The 21649-nt window shown below is 44.3% G+C and overlaps 1 protein-coding gene across 1 annotated transcript in view; it reads right to left on the bottom strand.

The window, feature by feature from the left end:
* LOC141069530 (solute carrier family 2, facilitated glucose transporter member 9-like) overlaps window positions 1-21649 on the bottom strand; it is a 73732-nt gene that overhangs the window by 51511 nt on the left and 572 nt on the right. Inside the window, exons 2-3 of the mRNA XM_073559170.1 lie at window positions 20157-20255; window positions 503-663 (exon numbers count right to left, since the gene is read on the bottom strand). Of these exons, the coding sequence (XP_073415271.1) occupies window positions 503-663; window positions 20157-20255 (260 nt within the window). The remainder of the gene's footprint in view (window positions 1-502; window positions 664-20156; window positions 20256-21649) is intronic.

The raw sequence follows: 21649 nt of genomic DNA, 5'->3' as shown, positions 1-21649 counted from the left end.
CCAGTGCTGGCATCACACCATTGGCTGTACATCACTATCACCCCTTGCCTTAACTTAAACAAAATTAGGTTGGTAACTTCTAAACCTAAATCGTGATTGGTTCCATTCACTGACAGCAAGCAGACATCTTGAAAATGTTGAAGGCTTGAAACAAAAAGTATCTTAGAAATTTGCTACCATTTTTCTTTACAATATAAAAACTTTACTGTAATTTGCCCAAAATGCAAATGTAGGAGCTGGAAGTAAATTAGAATTCTATTCTATTAAAGTAGCTGTCATCTCTATAATTCAGAAGAGTAAGTGGACTAGTTGGAGATTCATGTACTATAAACAATAAAAATGGTCAACTCCTTTCAATAGCTATTATTATATAGTATAGAATATTATAATTATGGGGCGCTCATAAAACAAAACATACAATAAACATGCAAGTAGAAAAAAAAATAAAAATAAGTAAATGCTCAATTTCAGTTTGCTTTTACCAAGGTTCACATTTACTTACTTCCCAAATCTTCCAGAGAGGTAGCCAGATGCAGTGGATCCTATTAGTCCACCGATGCTGAATACTGAAACCACCAAAGACCATATCAATGTGAGAGATCCATCAGTGATTCTGGTCCCGTGTCTTCTTATCCATGTGTCATTGATGAACTGTTTGATAAACTAATGTGATAGTAACAATATATGAGGTCAGTAAAGGCTGAACTGGAAGTCAGAAGTAATAGAAATTATAGTCCAGTTTCTCTGTATTGTATTCTGCATTTTTGTCAGTTGAGACACACGTCTCTGGAGGTTTATGTCTTAAGTCTGCAGCCCGTCATGACACGTGACTAGGACGGGATGCAGTTTGAATTATATCAGGGATTCCATTTGTATATTATTTTGGGGAACCTCTTTAAATGGTTAATATGACATCTGTGTCAGTGCCTGCCCTTCCTGACTCTGCTTCTGCTACCGGGTGGTGTTGTACTTTCGCTGCACACAACATGGTGCAACAACACTAGTCTAGTCTTCTCTGGGACCTATAGAACCTTTTATTCTAGGAAGAGTTAACCTTTGCTAGTGTGTTCTTCTTGCTGCTTAGCCTGGGGTTACAAGCTATTCAATCTCTTGAAATCCTGCTATGTACATTTATAGTTAATCTTACTCTGGTTCAGTCCTGCTTTTTCAGCCATTGCCTGGTCTGTTTTTATTTCGGTTATAAGACCTAGGACTGTATTTTGATCATTCTTCCTTCAGCCTTGCGATTCTGATCTTGTTTGTGACATCCTGGTTTTGACTTATCTTCCCGATTACCTTCTGCCAGCTCACTGCACTGGCCAGCATCCTACTCTGTTTATGCAATCCAAGGATTCCTGTAGTCCAGTTTCCTGTACAGTGGTTAAAGGGTGGAGGCCAGGGCAACCATTGGAATCTGGTAGGTAGAGTGGCTAAGCCTTTCCATGGAAGCCCTAGCAAGAACTGCCAAACTACCGCTAATACTGCAGTAGTTATAGCTATAGAGCATCAATTGGAGCTATCTCTGAACTCTGCTGCTAGTAGCAAGCAAAGGTTACATAACACATCTGGCGTCTGGTATGATGCAAACTCATCTCTTAAGCCCACTCTATACATCCGCACCTGATGTGTAATATAAATTTATGTAATGTCAGGAAGGGGTTAAACAATGGTTGTAGTGGAGGTGCACATGCTACATTTCTGCTCCTGTCAGAGCTCTTTTACTGGGATCGGTGGAGGTTCCAGAAGTCAGGTTTTAAATGATCATGTATCTCCTAACCCATGTACTGTATAGGTTATAATTTACTAACTTGGTACAATGCCATTTAAAGGGGTTTTCCCATGACCAGAAGTTCATTTTAATCAATAGATCTTGGAATAATAATAAGTTCCACAATTGGATGTGTATAAAGTAAATGTTCCTGTGCTGAGATAATCTTATATATGTGCTCCTGCTATGTCCTGTGTAATAGCTGTGTCTGATTGTACAGGGACAGATCATACCACATCTCCTGAGTAGGTGGGGGGCAGAAACAAAATACAAACATTTCAGCATGGGCTCGCAAATGTCACAACTCTGTTGTTGGATATTCAGGGGCTCCTTCCCTGTCCCTAGCGCTAGGGGCACCTTAGCTATCCCTGCTCACCAATTACTAATAATGGTGAAGATGCCAGAGCCACGTACCTTGCTGAGCTCCTGAATTAGCCCTTAATCTGATCCCTCCCACACCCAGGGAAGTGGGGAGTAGTAGTGTATGTAAATACACCAACCAGACTAACAAGAAAATATGTACAGGGGTAAAGGAAAACACCAATCATACAAATATGCACTCACAAACAACAAAGTGGAACACCTGGAATTAAAGGAAGGTAAAACAAGCAAATAGGAGAGGATGACAATTTGCACACAATCAAATAACCAAGCAACAGTCTTTAGATAAACACTCCCAATGCCTCCTTGAACAACCAACTCCTCCAGCTCCAAAGCTAGGCAGCATGAATCTAATACTGACATCAACGATAGTCAGTGGAGAGTATATGGCCAATACTGAACAGCTGAGACCATCAATGCTGGAAAGCTCTTAGAAACTCTCAACTGAATAGCTTAACCCCTGCAATGCTAGCAGGAACCGGCACCATTTAATATGATGGTGAGATGCTTCTAATCAGTGTAGGGGAGTGGGAAATCAGACGCTTCAGTCTTCTGGCACCTCCCTGTTGTGGTAAGCCCATGAAAACAAATTATTTTTTATTTTAAGTAAAGCATTGTTTAACCACTTTACCCTCCAAAGCTGTTTACAGCTTCATGATCAGGTCAAATTTTACAATTCTTACCAGTGTCCCTTTATGTTCTAATAACTCTGGAACGCTTTAAAGGATCCCACAGATTCTTAAACAGTTTTTTTTTTTGTGACATGTTGTACTTCATGATAGTTGTAAGATTTCTTCTTGATGACTTGTGTTTATTTGTGAAAAAAAATGAAATTTTGCAAAATTTGGAAAAGTTTGCAATTTTCAAACTTTTAATTTTTATGCCCTTAAAACAGAAAGATGTGTCACACAAAATAGTTAATAAATAACATTTTCCAGATGTCAACTTTACATCAGTACTATTTTTTAAACAATTTTTTTGTTAGAAAATTATGAGGGTATGAGCAATTTCTCATTTCTTCAACAAAATTAACAAATCCATTTTTTTAGGGACCATATCACATTTGAAGTGACTTTGAGGGGTCTATATGACAGAAAATACCCAAAAGTGACACCAGTCTAAAAACTGCACCCCTCAAGGTGCTCAAAACCAAATTCAAGAAGTTTATTAACCATTCAGGTCCTTCACAGGAATTTTTAAAATGTGGAAAGAAAAAAAAAATTTAACTTTTATCTTCAAAAATGTTACTTTAGACCCAATTTTTTTTATTTTCACAAGGTTATCAGGTGAAAATGGACCATACAATTAGTTGTGCAATTTCTCTTGAGCATACCGATACCCCATATGTGGGGAAAATCTACTGTTTGTGTGCACGGCAGGGCTCGGAACGAAAGGAGCGCCATTTGGCTTTTTGAATATGAAATTGTCTGGAATAATTAGCAGACACCATGTCACGTTTGCAGAGTCCCTGATGTGCCTAAACAGTGGAAAACCCCCAGAAGTGACACCATTTTTGAAAATAGACCCCTCAGGGAACTTATCTAAATGTGTGCTGAACAACTTGAAGACCCTGGTGCTTCACAGAAGTTGATAACATAGAGTTGTGAAAATAAAAATATTTTTCACACATTTTCTTTTAGTCCTAATTTTTTTATTTTTTTTATTTTTTTTTATTTTTACAAGGTAACAGGAGAAAATGGACCCCAAAGTCTGTTATGCAATTTCTTCTGAGTATGCAGATATACCATATGTGGGTAAAAAAAACCTACTTGTCACAACCCATTTTTGAATTTGTGGCAGCTCTGGTTCCACTAAAATTTAAATGTAGCTTTTTTCTTTTCAGGGCAGCATGGGCTAATGTCAGTTTTCCTTGCTGGCAGCGTGCTGCAGCTGCTGATTTGCTAGGTCAGCTGATGTGGGTGGTGACCACTCCCACTATACTTTAAATGGTCACCTGATGCATCACCTAACTGTGATAGAGTTTCTCTGGAGACCAGCTGATGAATGAGGAGCTCTCTGGTGTCAGCATGTATCAGCTGTTTGAGGTCCTGGTTTTGTATTCTCTGCTTAGTGGAGTTTGCAGCAGCAGCTTGGAAACTAAGTGTTATGTTTAAACCTTGTCTATCTAGTATTTATCATCACCCCCTGTATTGTATCATCTGCAGTGGTGAGGCTAGCACCCTTGCCGACCAGTGCACTAGCCAGGGCAAAGCAAGGTGACAGTGAGGGATGAGGTTCGTGACTGTGCCGGGGGAAGGACCCCCTTAGGGCATTCAGGGAGTGCAGGGACAGGCTCAATTTGGAGCTCAGGAGGTGTCCCATCCATCATTCCCTATCGGAAGGGCCTTCCTCTTGCCATTTCCATTCCCGTTATTGGTGTTTGTTTTGCCGTCCGTTGGCGTAAACTGAGTTGGTTTCATGACACTACTATTTACAGTGGGTACGGAAAGTATTCAGACCCCTTTATATTTTTCACTCTTTGTTTCATTGCAGCCATTTGGTAAATTCAAAAAAGTTCATTTTTTTCTCATTAATGTACACTCTCCACCCCATATTGACTGAAAAAAACATGAAATGTAGAAATTTTTTGCTAATTTATTAAAAAAGAAAAACTGAAATATCACATGGTCATAAGTATTCAGACCCTTTGCTCAGACACTCATATTTAAGTCACATGCTGTCCATTTCCTTGTAATCTTCTTGAGATGGTTCTACTACTTCAATGCAGTCCAGCTGTGTTTAAACTGATAGGACTTGATTTGTAAAGGCACAGACCTGTCTATATAAGACCTCACAGCACGTCAGACCAAATGAGAATCATGAGGTCAAAGGAACTGGCCAAGGAGCTCAGAGACAGAATTGTGGCAAGGCAGATCTGGCTAAGGTTACAAAGGAATGTCTGCAGTACTCAGGGTTCCTAAGAGCACAGTGGCCTCCATAATCCTTAAATGGAAGAAGTTTGGGACCACCAGAAGTCTTCTTAGACCTGGCCGTCCAGCCAAACTGAGCAATCGTGGGAGAGGAACCTTGGGGAAAGCAGAAAAGAAGAACCCCTAGATCACTGTGTCTGAGCTCCACAGATGCAATAGGGAGATGAGAAAATGTTCCACAAAGTCAACTATCACTGCATCCCTCCACCAGTTGGGCCTTTATGGCAGAGTGGCCCGACGGAAGCCTCTTCCCAGTGCAAGACATATGAAAACCCGCATAGAGTTGGCTAAAAAACACGTGAAGGACTCCCAGACTATGAGAAATAAGATTCTCTTGTCTGATGAGATGAAGATAGAACTTTTTGGTGATAATACTAAGCAGTATGGGTGGAGAAAACCATGTACTCATCACCTGCCCAATACAATCCCAACAGTGAAACATGGTGGTGGCAGAATCATTATATAAGGGGGAGGAGGATAATATTCCTTTATGACTTTCCTCCTTAACAGGTCTTGATGTTAAATGTGTTTTTATAATGTCTATATGCTGTTATGTTTTGGTACTGCTACACCACTAAGGTGTATTACCATTGTTTGTAATATTGGTACTGCTACATCTCATATGTATTACCATTTACTGTATTTTGTATGTATTAAATAGGGACAGTGTACTACACTGGGTCGGCCACTAGATGGGGGGAATGTTTATGTTCATAGCTCATAGATAGTGTAGTTAGTGCAAACACCTAGTTAATTATAGGAGGGGCTGCTGCCTGTTAAGCTTGAGAGAGTCTGAGGTAGAGTCAGAGGGCCAGAGGTGCCTGAAGGGTCCACATGGTCAATAAGCCCAGGACTCGGCAGCAGTCTCGCAACATTGCAAGTGAGAAGCCCAGCCTTCCTCCTCCCCAGCACAGCACAGCAACCTGCTAGTACAGAAGAACGTGGCAACTTATTGCTTGGGCACACACCTTTAAGACCGGGGTGAAACGGTCAGGGGAACCCACAGAGTTGGTAAGTACAGATGAAGAAGTACAGAGAGCTGTACAACAGATCAGGGCTCATCCTCATCTGACCCAGGCCCATGCAGAGTAACTATGGAAACAGTGCAGGGAAAGAGAAAGAACCTTGTTATGCGAAGCCTGTTGTAAATACTGTGGTCTTTGGAAAAGCTGTGCAATGAACCAAGCAAAGATGTCTTTGTTGAAGTTATGATGGACTGTGTCTCAGTTGCTGTGAATTTTCCTGGAAACGGTCTCCCACGCCTTTTGTAAATATTGTGAAGTCTTTGGAAAAGCTGTGCAATGAACCAAGTAAAGATGTCTTTGTTGAAGTTATGATGGACTGTGTCTCAGTTGCTGTGTATTTTCTTGGAAACGGTCTCCCACTGCGTAGGGAGGACCCTGAAGGAGCCGAATCCAGAGACACAGGTATGCTGACTGGCGAGCATGATTTTTCTGTGAGGAGAGGCCAGGACACCAGAGCCCCGATGTCCTCAGCTATGATTACTGTCCTGGACCTCCCTTACAATGCTATGGGGGTGTTTTTCAGCTGCAGGGACAGGACGACTGGTTGCAATTAAAGGAAACATGAATGTGGCCAAGTACAGAGATATCCTGGATGAAAACCTCTTCTAGAGTGCTCTGGACCTCAAAATTCCAACAAGACATTGACCCTAAGCACACAGTTAAAATAACTAAGTAGTGGCTTCAGAACAACTCTGTGACCATTCTTGACTGGCCCAGCCAGAGCCCTGACCTAAACCCAATTGCGCATATCTGGAGAGACCTGAAAATGACTGTCCACCAATGTTCACCATCCAACCTGACGGAACTGGAGAGGATCTGCAAGGTAGAATCGCAGAGGATCCCCAAATCCAGGTGTGAAAAACGTGTTGCATCATTCCCAAGAAGACTCATGGCTGTACTAGCTCAAAAGGGTGCTTCTACTCAACACTGAGCCAAGGATCTGAATACTTATGACCATGTGATATTTCAGTTTTTCTTTTTAAATAAATTTGCAAAAATTCTACATTTGTTTTTTTTTCAGTCAAGATGGGGTGCAGAGTGTACATTAATGAGAAAAAAAAATTAACTCTTTTGAATTTACCAAATGGCTGCAATGAAACAAAGAGTGAATCATAGAAGAACTATCAGCAAGAGTAAATCATTGCTCTGTTAATTTGAACAACCTTTGGAGGTGCTGGACCTACTTTAGGTCTCATTCATCCTTCTACTCTGCAATTTCGTCATAACTCTTTACTAAACACGTATCCCAAGGTGCTACTAAACCCCCTCCCCCCTTCAACTATTCCCCCTCCTTTCTACTCCCTCCCCCTCTCCTTTTTCTCAGATTCCTTTTGATTTACTTTTATCATTCTTTCCAACAAATGTTGAAAGTTTCTATAACTCTTTTAATAACAGTGATTGAATCTGATACACAAAATTGCCTCTGTGAACTTTGCCTGAAGCATTTATTACTGTTTCTATCATAGATACTGCTTCTTCCTCAAACACTGTTTGTTTCATTTACAACTTTTCAATAAAAAGAACATTGAAAGAAAGAAACAAAGAGTTAAAAATTTAAAGGGGTCTGAATACTTTCTGTACCCACTGTAGGTTCACGGCAGGGCTTAGAAAAGAAGGAATGACATTTTGAAACAGATTTTGATGGAATGGTCTGCAGGTGTCATGTTGTGGTAGGGGGCCGGTTTGGGGGGTGGTCCACTGCTTACCATGACCAGACGATGCAAAGACGAGACGGAGGCAGAATTCAGTTGTAACTGATCCGGGTTTATTGGCCGTCCTCCTGACGACCTTAGCCATGCACAGCAGTTCCTTTACAGCTCTCTGTTTCCAGGCCCGGGTACCTTTCACCTCTCCTTTAGTCGTGATGATGTCCATCGCAGATCTTTCACTGGGGCTGTCCTAGACCAATTCACCGCCAGCGCTTCACCTGCCTGAGGTCGTCGTCCAGTCGGTACTCCCGGGGCCTCATCTGTCCTGCGGTACGTTGTGTCAGGGCCACCCCCCTGACTGTCTTCTCTTGTCAGTCCCCTGGTCGAGCTCTTCACCGTTCTCCGTCTTCTGTCCTGAGTCTTCCTCTGCTGAGCTCCTCCCGGGACTAGCCTCTCTGGAACCCCAACCAGTCCTATTTATCCCTTCTCTCACTGGGAATTCCTCTCCTGGGTTCCTATCTCCCCGCCCCCCATGACTAAGCAGTTTCTATAGCCGTAAGCTGATGTTAAGTCCTGAACTACACTCCCCCTGCCATCTTGTGGTCGAATTTCGGTACTGCACTCCCTTTTCTGTCTCTCCCTGCTGTTACCTCTCTGTCATTGCCAATTTTCTTCTGTAGTGCACAAATCGTCCCCTCCTACTTCCAGTCAAGTCTGTCCGTCAAGTCACCTTCCCCATACTCTCCTTCCTTTGTCCATTGTCGTCCCGACAATCGTACTCCCTACCTACGTCGTCCTATAGCTTGTCCACAGTCTGTTGTCGGACTGGTCGTTGGGCCAACCCGCTGCCCACGGGGGCAAAACCAAACCGGGAGCACCATGCTCCGAGCAGCCTACTGCTACCCGCCGGCGCGCACGCTACGTGACAACTTCTTTCAGGTTGGCGAGGTCCACCCGGACTACCCTACAGCGTGTACCTCCCACTGCTCTCCCCTTCTATTACCTTCAGCTGTCCAGAACGCCATGACCGCGGCCTTTTGCCTACCGTGTCATCATTGGCGCCCGCCCATCCTTTGGGGTGTCCGTGGTGTCAGGGATCTGACTGACGGACCACTGTCTGGTTCAATATCACTCCTCTCTTCGTCCTTCACTTAAAAGAGTCATGGTCGGCATCTTCGTTACATCTACCTCGTACTCAGGACCTGTTACACACACATTTTTTTTTGGGTTACACACACTATTCATTAAATCAACTTTTAACATGCCGTATATATAATTACCACTACTTTAATAACAATAGGAGTTACTCAACTGGAGTAACCACCCCCTTTTTTTTTTGTTTGTTTTATTTTTCCTTTTTTTTTTCCTTTTCTTTCAACATAACATTTTCGCACAGCATTTTTAAAACAGAATATAACTACTCCCCCTTCCTTTAGCATTAGTACCTACGCCCCCACATCTCCGCTATGTCAGGAAAGAGGTCAAACAATAAAAAAAAGTTCTTAACCTGGACGAAAACTGTCATCGTGGCCAGCATAACGGTGCAGCGAAATCCTGACTGTCCGGGCCATCCCCTGATAGATGGTAGCAGGGGGCCCCACAGCTGTGGAGCTCCCAGGATGCAGGGAGTGTCTCTGGGGGTCCTTTTTACGGGGGGCTCGTGACCTTCGGGTTCAGCAATTACGGCTACCGCGTAGTAGCAGCAGGGACAGTACTCCTTGTAGTACGACACCAAGTCCCCCTCCCGCAAAGCCCGGCCGTGACGGATGGAAGTCACGTTGATATATACCTTCTGGCCGGTTGCCATCAGGGGCACATCAGGGGCTTTCCAAACATGACATGGCATCTGCTAAATATGCCAGCAAATTTTACATTCAAAAAGTCACAAGGTGTTTCAACATATTGCATGGTCCATTTTTTCCTGTTACCCTTGTGAAAGTAAAAAAAAAAGGTCTAAAGGAAAATTTTTGTGATGAAAAGTTAAATCTTTATTTTTTCCTTCCACATTCCATTAAATCCTCTGAAGCAATTGAAGGGTAAACTTATTGAATGTGGCTTTGAGCACCTTGAGGGGTGCAGGTTTTAGAATGGTGTCACATTTGGGTATTTTCTGTTATATAGGCCCCCAAAGTCACTTCAAATGTGATGCGGTCCCTAAAAAAATGGTTTTGTAACTTTTGTTGTAAAAATCAGAAATCGATGGTCAACTTTTAACCCTTATAATGTCCTAACAAAAAAAATTGTTTCAAAAATTGTGCTGGTGTAAAGTAGACATGTGGGAAATGTTATTTATTAAATATTTTATGCGACATAACATTTAATAAGGGCATACAAATTAAAAGTTTGTGAATTGCAAAATTTTCCAAATTTTTGCCAAATTTCTGTTTTTTTCACAAATAAATATGTCACATCAAAGTTATTTTACCACTACAAAGAAGTACAATATGTCACGAAAAATCAATCTCAGAATCAGTGGGATACTTTGAAGCGTTCCAGAGTTATAACTTCATAAAGTAAGATCCAGTATACAAAACAACACGGCACTCCAGAGAAAAACAGAGGAGAATTGGTGCTCAAGTAAGGTTTCCAACCCATAGACATATACAAAAATACTTGGCACTCAAAATCGGAGAAGCAATTTTTTCTTTATTGTGCATCCAGACAAAAGTAGACTCATATCATATGAACGTTTTCGGTCCAACAACGGACCTTCATCAGAAAGGTCTTTTTGTTTCTTTAGAGTAGACTGTAAGAGATACAGTAGGGTAAAAGATATCCTTAGGCAGGAATGAAATCTTATAATGCTGTTTATTTTGTAATAGCTGGAGCTCGAGTCTATCAAAGGGGCTGGATACAATATGACTGGATGAAGCAGGCCTTAGGGAGAGAGTGGCAGCGCTATATGGAGCAGTGTCTGCAAGGGGCTGCAGCGATAAGAGGCTACTGAAACAATCCAGGGTGCTGCCGTGAGGACCCTGCTTCTCCGATTTTGAGTGCCAAGTATTTTTGTATATATTCATAAAGTAAGAGTCAGTGATAAGCGGTCATAAAGGAGCGCTTAGGAAGCAACCCAGGGGTGGACAGGATGTCAGGTCTCCACCTCAGCTCCAGGCGAGAACCACCTGATGAAGACGGATCCTCTGTCGAAACGCGTTTAACCCCATCTCTCGTCCTGGTCAGGAACGTGGAAACAGGTTTCGAGGTAATTGGGTTAAGAATGTGCATTGTTAACTAATTGGCGGCTTTCTAGTAGAAACTATCAAAATTGTAAATTTAATTCGGGCTGCTAATAGACGCTATAATTCAGATCAGGACAAAATAAGAAATGTGACACATATATACAAAACTTTACAAGCTTTTATGTGGATTATAGTAAAAGGAAGCTGTCCCCCAGAAAAACGCTATTAACCTGCAGATATGGAAATAATCTGCAGGTTAATAGCGTATTTTAATCCACCCTCACGTACCCAAACGCATCGGAGAGAAAATAAATTTTATTCTCACAACGCTCAGGTTTCAGTCACAGGAGAGGGGCCGGTGCTCGTGTGACACCCCAGAGTCCAGTTATCACAGTGACATTGCCTCCCTCTATGAGGTGAAGTCATGCTTGGAGGCAGAAAGGGGACCCCCATGCCAGGTAATATAGAATAAATCACAATTCCTGCTGCAGGTCAGAAAAGGGAGCTGCCTTATAAATTCTGGCCAGCAGAGGGGGTTGCTGAGTCAGCTATTAGTGAGCTGATGGGGTTGTCATGGAAATGAGAGCAGCTGTGAGGAAAATGACAAGACAATTAAGCGTGAGGTTAAAAGATCTTTCTGGAAGATCCATTCAGTTCAAGACAGGGAGCTGATCTGTGATGAGCTTGTGAGGGGGAGCTGATCTGTGAAGAGGGAAAGGACACAAGCAGAGACGGAGAGACTCTAGGGAAGCTAAAAAACTGGATATAGCAGCCCCCAGAGCAAAGCGCTAATAGAGAGAAAAGGGACATCAGAGTCCTTGGTGGTCAGGAGCTGTATGTCCTGACCGCTGAATCTGAAAGTACAGGGGATTGTAAATTCCTGTGCGACATTGAACACCTGAGGGCACGGTAGTGGATAAGGAGCCCGGGGCCGATGGTGAAAAGGACGGTACCCGTGGAATAGGCTCATGCTGGCAGCCGTACAGGTTAGTGAAATCATCACGCAATTGAGGGTCACAGCTTAGTTATAAACAGCGGAGACCCACACACAAAGCTCAGAAGGAAGGTCCAAAATCCCCACCTGGCAAGGTGGATCCCCTGAATGCCTCCAGGCGAGCCGGACTCATTCCATCACCTGTATGTGGTACTCTGGATTGCAACCAATTACCAGTAAAAGGTAAAGAAACTGCACCTCTCTGTGTCCTCTCATTTCTCTGCACCCCCAACGTTCACAGCCATTTTGACTATTAATCTAACATCTTTGCCCTGGGACTATTGCTCTACCTGTGGAGAGCTATTTTCACCTCAGCTGCGCCACATCAACAGTCTCAGGGGAACAACACTGCAGCGCTGGTTGCCTCTGACCAGAAAACCACAGGTGGCGTCACGTATTTAATCATCTTCAAACTTTATCTTCATTTTTACGACAACTAACAACATCACAAACAACTTTTCCCCTTCCCATTTTATTTATTTTATTTAATGGACGCCCCAGGGTCATGGACCGGGTCGCTACCGCCTTGACACCATCCCCCGTTGAAGTCGACGGGCCCGGTACCGAGTACCCCAAGGCCCTGCACAGCGCGCCGCCGCACGCACACTCAGGGCGCCTCAACTGGCGTCACGAACAGGATTTAGCGAGCCTAGCAAAGCTGGGTAAGGAGCCTGGCAAAGCTGGGTACTGTGTGCCATAGACTTTATTAAATTGAGTGCTAAAGATTAGACTGAACTTTCAAGTAACCGCCAAAACTGTGTCACACAGTGCTTGAGAGCAGAGAGGGGCGTGCCAGTGAAGCTGGAGCTCCGCTCTATTGTGAGCAAGTGAAAAACAGGAAGAAAAATGCCCAACTCGGGTGAAGATTCAGCGGCGGTCACAGCCGCAGCCTCCATAATGCCGCTATCAATGCCATATATACCAGGAGCAGCCTGGCTACCTCAGTACTCAGGGGATTCGCACACCCTGAGTGATTTTAAGGAAAGACTATGTAGTTTGTTCAAAGTGTACCCCCTGTTAGAAAGCCAAAAAGTCGGTATCCTCATTGGCCAGTTAACTGGTGCGGCCCAGAGGGAAGTAAAATCCTGGCCAGACACTGATAAAGGGATTGTCCAACAAATCTTGGCCAGACTGAAGAACACTTTTGATACCCGCACTGCAACAGAGATAAAAATGAGATTCTTTGGGTGCCAACAGAGAGTGCAGGACAGTATACGGGACTATGCCCTTAATCTTCAGGAGGCACTACGGGCCGTAAAACAGGTTGACCCTGAAGCGTGCAAGATGAAGATAGATTACTAACAGGGCAGTTTATAGAGGGACGCCAGTCTAACAACCAAAGGACACAGCTGCGCATAATGGCCCTACTAAATCCTGAATTGGACTTTGCACACTTTAAGGATAGAGCCATCCAAGTGCTGCGTGAACCAAATCCTAGCAGCACAGAGCCCTCTAAGCATCCTGTAATTACATACCAACAGGAGACAGCATCCTTTCCAAAGACCTCTATTGAGACTGACAAGCCGTCCCAAGATGATGATTCTGCTGCAAACTTGCGTCTCCAAGTTAAGGAACTAACCAAAAGTGTGGCTACACTCACAAAAACTGTGCAGTCACTGCAAGTGACTCCAAAGAAGAAGATCCAGCTGGCCTCCAGTCCAGATGACGTCCCGTGGCGACAGCAGAAGTGGATCCCACCGTCCAGAGGGAGAGACAGCGATCGTTACGACGAAGACGGACAGACCATCTGTCGCCGCTGCAACAAGGCGGGACACCTAGCAAGATACTGTCATTTAAACAAGCAACCCCTGGGGCAAAGGGCCAACCCCCAGGAGTAAGATGACCAGGCCCACCAAATTGGCGAGACAAGTACATAGGAGGGCGACCAGTCCTGCCTGTCGTGATTGACGGTTTTTTGATGAACGCTTTACTGGACACCGGCTCCCAGGTAACAACGATACCATATGTTCTTTTTAAGCAGTACTGGGCAGATTCAGGCATTACTCATAGCCCAGATAAAGACCTTGCCATTTTTTCCAGCAATGGTCAGCCCATGCCTCAGATGGGATATAAAGAGGTGACCATCCAGATTGGCCGAGTAGAATTGCAATCGCAAGGTTTGATAATAGTTGATATTGACAAACGAGAATGCCATCCTATGATCACTTTAGGCACTAATGTAATTGAAAATTGTCTTGGAGAAATTATTGCTTTGTTACAACAGGTAGCCAAGACCGCCAGCTGCAGTCAGCAACGGGTTCTGCAAAAGGATATCAAAGCCCTGATGCAGAAACAACAGGTAGAGCTGTCTGGTGGAGAAGTCGGCAGTGTCAGAGTAAGTGATCCTTTCCCCATTGCGGTACCTCCCAGAAGTGAAATGTTAATTTGGTGTCGGGCACCAATAGGTCTAAGGGGTCAAGATTACCAAGCCCGGGTAGCACCCATGTACTCTGATCGTAGGCCCACTATCCTGACAGCCAGAGGGGTAGTTGATGTCCGCAAGGGGAGAGTACCGATACGAATCTTAAATTGTGGGGAGAGAGAAGTCCAGTTACCCCGGTATGCCACCCTTGCTAAATTGTTCACTGTCAGTAACAATGCAATAGAGGCACTAGAACCCTTGCTTCCGTCTGACAAGGTGGAAGAGAATGGCTCTGAAGGGCAGCAGGAGGATTGGTGTCAGCAGCTACACGTAGGCACTGACTCCACCCCTTCGCACCAAAAGCATGGGGCTTACCGGGTGGCTCGAGAATTTGAACAGGTCTTCAGCAAGCATCCTCTAGACTTTGGGCAGGCAAAAGGGGTTCAACATCATATCCCCACCGGAGATCATCCACCCATTAAAGAGAGGCACCGGCCTGTACCCCCAGCACACTATCAATGTGCCAAGAGTATGTTACGGGAGATGAAGGAGGCTGGGGTAATCAGAGATAGTTGTAGACCCTGGGCTGCCCCATTAGTCCTCGTTAAGAAGAAAGATGGTACTATGAGAATGTGTGTAGACTACAGGCGGATTAACAGCATTACACATAAAGGCGCTTACCCATTGCCTAGAATTGAGGAATCACTAGCCGCACTGAGAACTGCTAATTATTTCTCTACCTTAGATCTCACCAGTGGGTATTGGCAGGTTCCTGTGGCAGAGGCAGACAAAGAGAAGACAGCGTTTACAACGCCAGTGGGCCTCTGCGAGTTTAACTACATGCCGTTTGGGCTCAGCAATCTGCCAGGAACATTTCAGCGGTTAATGGAATGCTGCCTTGCACATAAAACTTTGAAACCGTTTTGCTGTACCTGGACGACATCATAGTCTTCTCCAAAACCTACAAAGACCATTTGAAGCACCTGGCCGAGGTATTCAAAGCCCTGTCAAACTTTGGCCTGAAAATAAGACCGTCCGAATGTCACCTTTTGAAACCCAAGGTGCAGTACCTAGGCCATGTGGTGAGCGTGGAAGGTGTGGCACCCGATCCTGACAAAGTCACCTTTATCCTGGACTGGCAAAGACCCAGCACTATTCATGAAGTGAGGCAATTTCTTGGGTTAGTAGGCTACTACCGAAGATTTATCAAGGACTTCACCAAGATAGCAGCACCGCTGCAAGATCTTCTAATGGGCCAATCCAAGAAGGCCAAGAACAAAAATCTTCCATTCGAGTGGAACAAAAGGATAGAAGAGTCCTTCACCAAGTTGAAATTGGCCCTCACGGGAGATGAGGTCCTGGCCTACCCTGACTATGACCAACCATTTGTATTTTACACTGACGCCAGCAACGTGGGATTGGGAGCAGTGCTGTCACAAGTGCAGAAAGGCAGAGAGAGAGATTGCCTACGCCAGCAGAAAGCTTCGTCCCACTGAGAGGAACCCCGACAACTACAGTTCCTTTAAGCTGGAGTTCCTCGCCATAGTCTGGGTGGTAACAGAGTGCTTCAAGCACTACTTGACTTCAGCAAAGTTCACCATCTACACGGACAATAATCCGCTAACCCACCTTGAAACGGCAAAGCTCAGGGCACTTGAGCAGCGATGGATGGCCCGGCTGTCCAACTACGAGTTCACCAAGTACCAAGCAGGACATAAGAACGCTAATGCGGATGCGTTGTCCAGGATGCCCAATTCACCAGACGGGGGGAGAAGATCCAAAAGAACTCGAAGAAATCGAGTTACCAGCCTTCCACCGTCCAATTGCAGCCCAGCACTCTCAAAGAGTGAGGAATAAGCGCTTTGTCGTACGAGAGGTAACATTGAATCCATTGCCCCATCATGAGTGGGCAGAGACACAAGATAGTGACCCAGCTGTTCGCCTATTTAAGGAGTGGCTGGCACAAGCTGATGCACACCCTGGTCCTGATGACCCACAGGAAGCACAGCAACTATGGAAGGAGAGAGGCAAGCTGTTTATCTACGAGGGTAAACTGTGTCGGAGGAACATCAACTCGCGCACAAACGAACTGGTCTGGCAGGTGGTAGTCCCGAAGCAATGGAGTAGGACACTTCGGTTGGAAGAAGTTGGAGGTCCTACTTCGTGAAAGATTCTACTGGGTTGGCATGAGGAGTTCCATTGAGAAGTGGTGCCGAGAATGTGGCCCATGCAACCTGCGCAGAAAAGACCGAAACAGCCAGCGAGCCCCATTACAGCCGATCATCACAAAACAGTCGCTTGAACTGGTAGCCTTGGATTACGTGAAGTTAACTCCAAGTAGGAATGGCTACACTTATGCTTTGACCATCGTGGACCATTACTCAAGGTTCTTGGTAGTCGTACCTGTTAAAGACCAAACAGCGAAGACAGCAGCCAAGGCATTTCAGCAACACTTTTGTCGACGTCACGGACACCCTGAACAAGTGCTCACCGACCTAGGTCCAGACTTTGAGGCAGAAGTGCTCCCGGAGTTCTGTAACATGTACGGTTGCAAGAAAATCAGAACGACGCCGTACCATCCACAGACAAATGGCATGTGTGAGAAGATGAACCAAGTGGTCATTGACTTATTGAAGACCTTAAGAACGAATCCAGTGGCCAGAGAAGTTGCCAGATCTGATAGATCTATATAATCATATACCGGTAAACTCAACAAATTGCACTCTGGCCTACTTGATGAAAGCAAGACCTGGTAAGTTACCCATTGATTTAAATATGGGAGTCTTAACACCAGAGACAACATCACCAGATGCAGACTGGGATACAGAGCGGCAGCAACAATACCGCAAGGTACAAGAATGTGTGGAGAAAAGTTTGTCCCAAGCAAGACAGAGGCAGGAAAGAAATTATAATCAAAACGCCTCTGCAGTTCCCTTGACACCAGGAGAACAAGTACTCAAAAGAAAGAGACGTGTTCACAAACTAGATGATCAGTGGGAGGCAGAGCCATACACCATGATACCTTCAGACTTTAATAACACCAAAGTATGTATCATCAGCAAAGATGGAGGAGAAACCTTAGAAGCAGTCTCAAGAGATCATCTAAAGATGTTCCCTGATCAGTTGAAGGACAAGAAGGAAGTCCAAGACACTCCACAGCCCATAGTAGAGGTGGAAGAAAAGATTCAAACTATACTTGGAGAATTTCCTCGGACATGGACACAAGTAAATCAGGCAATAGTAGTACCAGATCTAACCTTTCATCAGCCTACTGCACCATATGAAATAGAGACACTAAATGAAATGGCTCCATTAACAGATACCACATCTGCAGTGGAATGCGGAAATCTGTCCCCTGCTAACAGCGAATCTGACAATCTCATGGTGAGTCTAGGAGTAGAGAGAAGGCAGTCTTAAATACCTATCTTACACAAGTCTACTTATAGGGTAGTGACTAGTGCACCAACAGTAGACATCAGAGAACAGGTCAGGTTATCAGAAATACCTATACTGTGTAGATCCACTCGTAGTACTAGAGGTCAGATCCCTGCCCGTTACAGAGATTACATAATGTAAATAAAGTAATAAGAATGTATAGCTGTAACCGTTAGGCATGAAAGCCTACAGAGACTTGCTGTATGAACCTTTTTAAGTATTCGTAATAACCAGTTAAAGGACAATTGGGCTACAGGACTATGTGTGGTCAGAACTTTTATTTGTAAATAGTTACTCCAAAAAGGCCTTGAAAATAAGCTGCCGTCGTGGCCGAAAAACAGGCCCATCTACAGAGTGCCCTGTAGCCACGCCCAGGGACGACACACAAAGTGGGTTAAGGCGGTTCCCACCAACTAAACACCAGGTACAAGCACAAAGACAATTCCTGGACAGCAGCGTAAGGACTGGTCGCTACAGTAACTGTGCTATTGTTTCTTTTTCTTGTCTGGTTTTTGATCATTTTTACATTTTTAAGACTTTGCAGATTTTCATTAATTGTTGTTGTTAACAATTCTTGTTATGTTTTCCTCAGTCCAGGAGTACTGAACTTAACTGGGGGGAATGTGACACCCCAGAGTCCGGTTATCACAGTGACATTGCCTCCCTCTATGAGGTGAAGTCATGCTTGGAGGCAGAAAGGGGACCCCCATGCCAGGTAACATAAATTAAATCACAATTCCTGCTGCAGGTCAGAAAAGGGAGCTGCCTTATAAATTCTGGCCAGCAGAGGGGGTTGGTGAGTCAGCTATAAGTGAGCTGAGGGGGTTGTCATGGAAACGAGAGCAGCTGTGAGGAAAATGTCAAGACAGTTAAAAGTGAGGTAAAAAGATCTTTCTGGAAGATCCAGTCAGTTCAAGACAGGGAGCTGATCTGTGAGGAGCTTGTGATGGGGAGCTGATCTGTGAAGAGGGAAAAGTCACGAGCAGAGACAGAGAGGCTCTGGGGAAGCTAAAAAACTGGATATAGCAGCCCCCAGAGCAAAGCGCTAATAGAGAGAAAAGGGACATCAGAGTCCTTGGTGGTCAGGAGCTGTATGTCCTGACCGCTGAATCTGAAAGTACAGAGGATTGTAAATTCCTGTGCGACATTGAACACCTGAGGGCACGGCAGTGGATAAGGAGCCCGGGTCCGATGGTGAAAAGGATGGTACCCGTGGAATAGGCTCATGCTGACAGCCGTACAGGTTAGTGAAATCATCACGCAATTGAGGGTCGCAGCTTAGTTATAAACAGCGGAGACCCACACACAAAGCTCAGAAGGAAGGTCCAAAATCCCCACCTGGCAAGGTGGATCCCCTGAATGCCTCCAGGCGAGCCGGACTCATTCCATCACCTGTATGTGGTACTCTGGATTGCAACCAATTACCAGTAAAAGGTAAAGAAACTGCACCTCTCTGTGTCCTCTCATTTCTCTGCACCCCCAACATTCACAGCCATTTTGACTATTAATCTAACATTTTTGTCCTGGGACTATTGCTCTACCTGTGGAGAGCTATTTTCACCTCAGCTGCGCCACATCAACAGTCTCAGCCGAACAACACCGCAGCACTGGTCGCCTCTGACCAGAAAACCACAGGTGGCGTCACGTATTTAATTATCTACAAACTTTATCTTCATTTTTACCACAACTAACAACATCACAAACAACTTTTCCCCTTCCCATTTTATTTAATGGACGCCCCAGGGCCATGGACCGGGTCACCGCCACCATGACACCGTCCCCTGTTGTAGTCGACGGGTCCGGTAGCGAGTACCCCAAGGCCCTGCACAGCGTGCGCGCGCCCTCTCACGCCCTCACGCCGCCGCGCGCGCTCAGGGCGCTCCACTCGTTCAGTCACTGCTCTGAGTATATAGAATGGCAGCTGTAACCGCGTCCCCATCACTGACTGACAGCCGACCCCAGTGCAGAGCCAGCGCCAGTCAGGGCTGGAGGCGCTGCTACAGCTGCCGCTCTCTATAATCACAGCGGTGACTGAACCGGCGCTGCCCCATGACTGAAACCGTAACACTGTGGGGGGAATAAATTTAATTTTCTCCCTGCAGCGTTCAGCTATGTGCAGGCGCCGGGAGGGGTTAGTAACGCTATAAACCTGCAGATTAACCCCATATCTGCAGGTTAATAGCGTTTTTTTACTGGTGACAGGTTCCTTTTAAAAGATAAAATATTTTTCTAAAGTGAACATGCACTCTATAACTAAACATGCACTATATACCGTAACTGAATTTAGGACATAAACTGACAAAGTTCTCTAATATCTGCTTGAACGGAAAGTCTAAGGCCAATGCAGATGAATAGGTACTGTACATGCTATATAGAAAACCATGCCCTATTGCACTGGTGGAGAAGTTTATGAAGAAAGATAATTGTTCTCACCGGAGATGGAGAATTAAGCACTGACATGTGATAACCGTACTGAAATGTACCGCCAATGCCCAACACAAACAACATCAGGAAAAGGTTCCGGTGCTGCACCTGACACAATAGTAAAGGAGAGAAGCATTGATACTTTGATACTCTGGAAATATAGTGACAAGTCAGCATTTGGACATGTTCATACATTGCACATTTACTGAAGATTTTCTCACTTGAGTATAGAAAATACATTTGCAACATGTCAGTTTTATAGGGTGAAATCTGCAATAAATCTGCTTAAGAATCTGCACGGATTCTGATGCAAGCCAAAGCCTGGGTACTGTGCTAAAAACTATAATGGAAATATTGCATAGCTTTATCTAACAAATACTGAGGTAAAAACTGACCAAAACACTAACATGTGAAGGTGGCTATGGGAAGTTTTCATACAATCATATTTTTCAGTATATAGTACATGTTGTTTCAGTCTGTGCGAGCTCATTCAGACATCCAATAAATTCTCGTGGTTTTCCCAGATATCTCATATACCTATAATAATCTGTGATTTTTCAAGGGTAGAATCAAAATTGGCAATGCAAGTCTATGGGTCTGTGAAAAAATGTATCACACTCAGAAAGGAGAAGGTGGAGAAACTTTTTTATACTCAACATACGAGAAAAACTGATGACACTCGGACCACAATCTGATCAAACACTCATCAAAGTCTGATCAAAATAATCTGTTTGCTTTTTTTGCATGTTTGAAAAAACGGATGTGTGAATGAGGCCTAAGCTAAGCATACTGCGTCTGCGTTGGAACGCTTTTCCAAACGTAGACTGTAACATTCCTATAGGGCATAACTCACCAGACTCAGGCCAAAAACAGCCTCTATTTGGCCGGTTTGTGTCTACATCCAATTTATTTTACTTATAGTAAAGTGCAGAAGACTCTGGTATACATTTTGTTACGATAGTTCTTATGTTGGAAGGATGCTTAGACATCTATCCTGTGGCCACTGTCAGACACATGCCTCCTGAGCATATGCACCCGACAGTAGACACAGACGCAGTGTGTACCTATTTTAGAGCCAACGTTACCATGTAAGGCTATTTACACATGCGTACAAAATAAATGCTTTGAAAAACGAAGCATGCCCTACTTTCATCCAACTGGTAGGAGGAAAAAGACACATAGCAAATCTGTAATAAATATGAATGCATCAGTAATTCATCAGTATCGCGTTTGTTTTTGTTAGCGGCTCTCCCATGTAATTCAGTCTCCTCCCTAAAAAAGCAGCTCACTTATTTCACATATGTAAATGTATATGCACACTGAGTCTTTTTGCTTAGTTTTTGGAGAAAAAACCAAGCAGAAACTAAACGTTTTTGAGTAGGTTTGAACTTTTGAGGAACATTTAGACAGTTTCTGCTCAGGTTCTTCTCTGATTCTGTTCCAAAAACTCTTTTATAAAGTCAGTGTGAACACACCCTAATTCTCATGTTATACTTATGATA

Source organism: Dendrobates tinctorius, unplaced genomic scaffold (genome assembly GCF_039654945.1).
Source record: "Dendrobates tinctorius isolate UK_male_01 unplaced genomic scaffold, ASM3965494v1 ptg000265l, whole genome shotgun sequence".
Classification (NCBI taxonomy): domain Eukaryota; kingdom Metazoa; phylum Chordata; class Amphibia; order Anura; family Dendrobatidae; genus Dendrobates; species Dendrobates tinctorius.
Note: the sequence above shows the minus strand (reverse complement) of the source record. Positions and strands in the feature narration are given on the sequence as shown.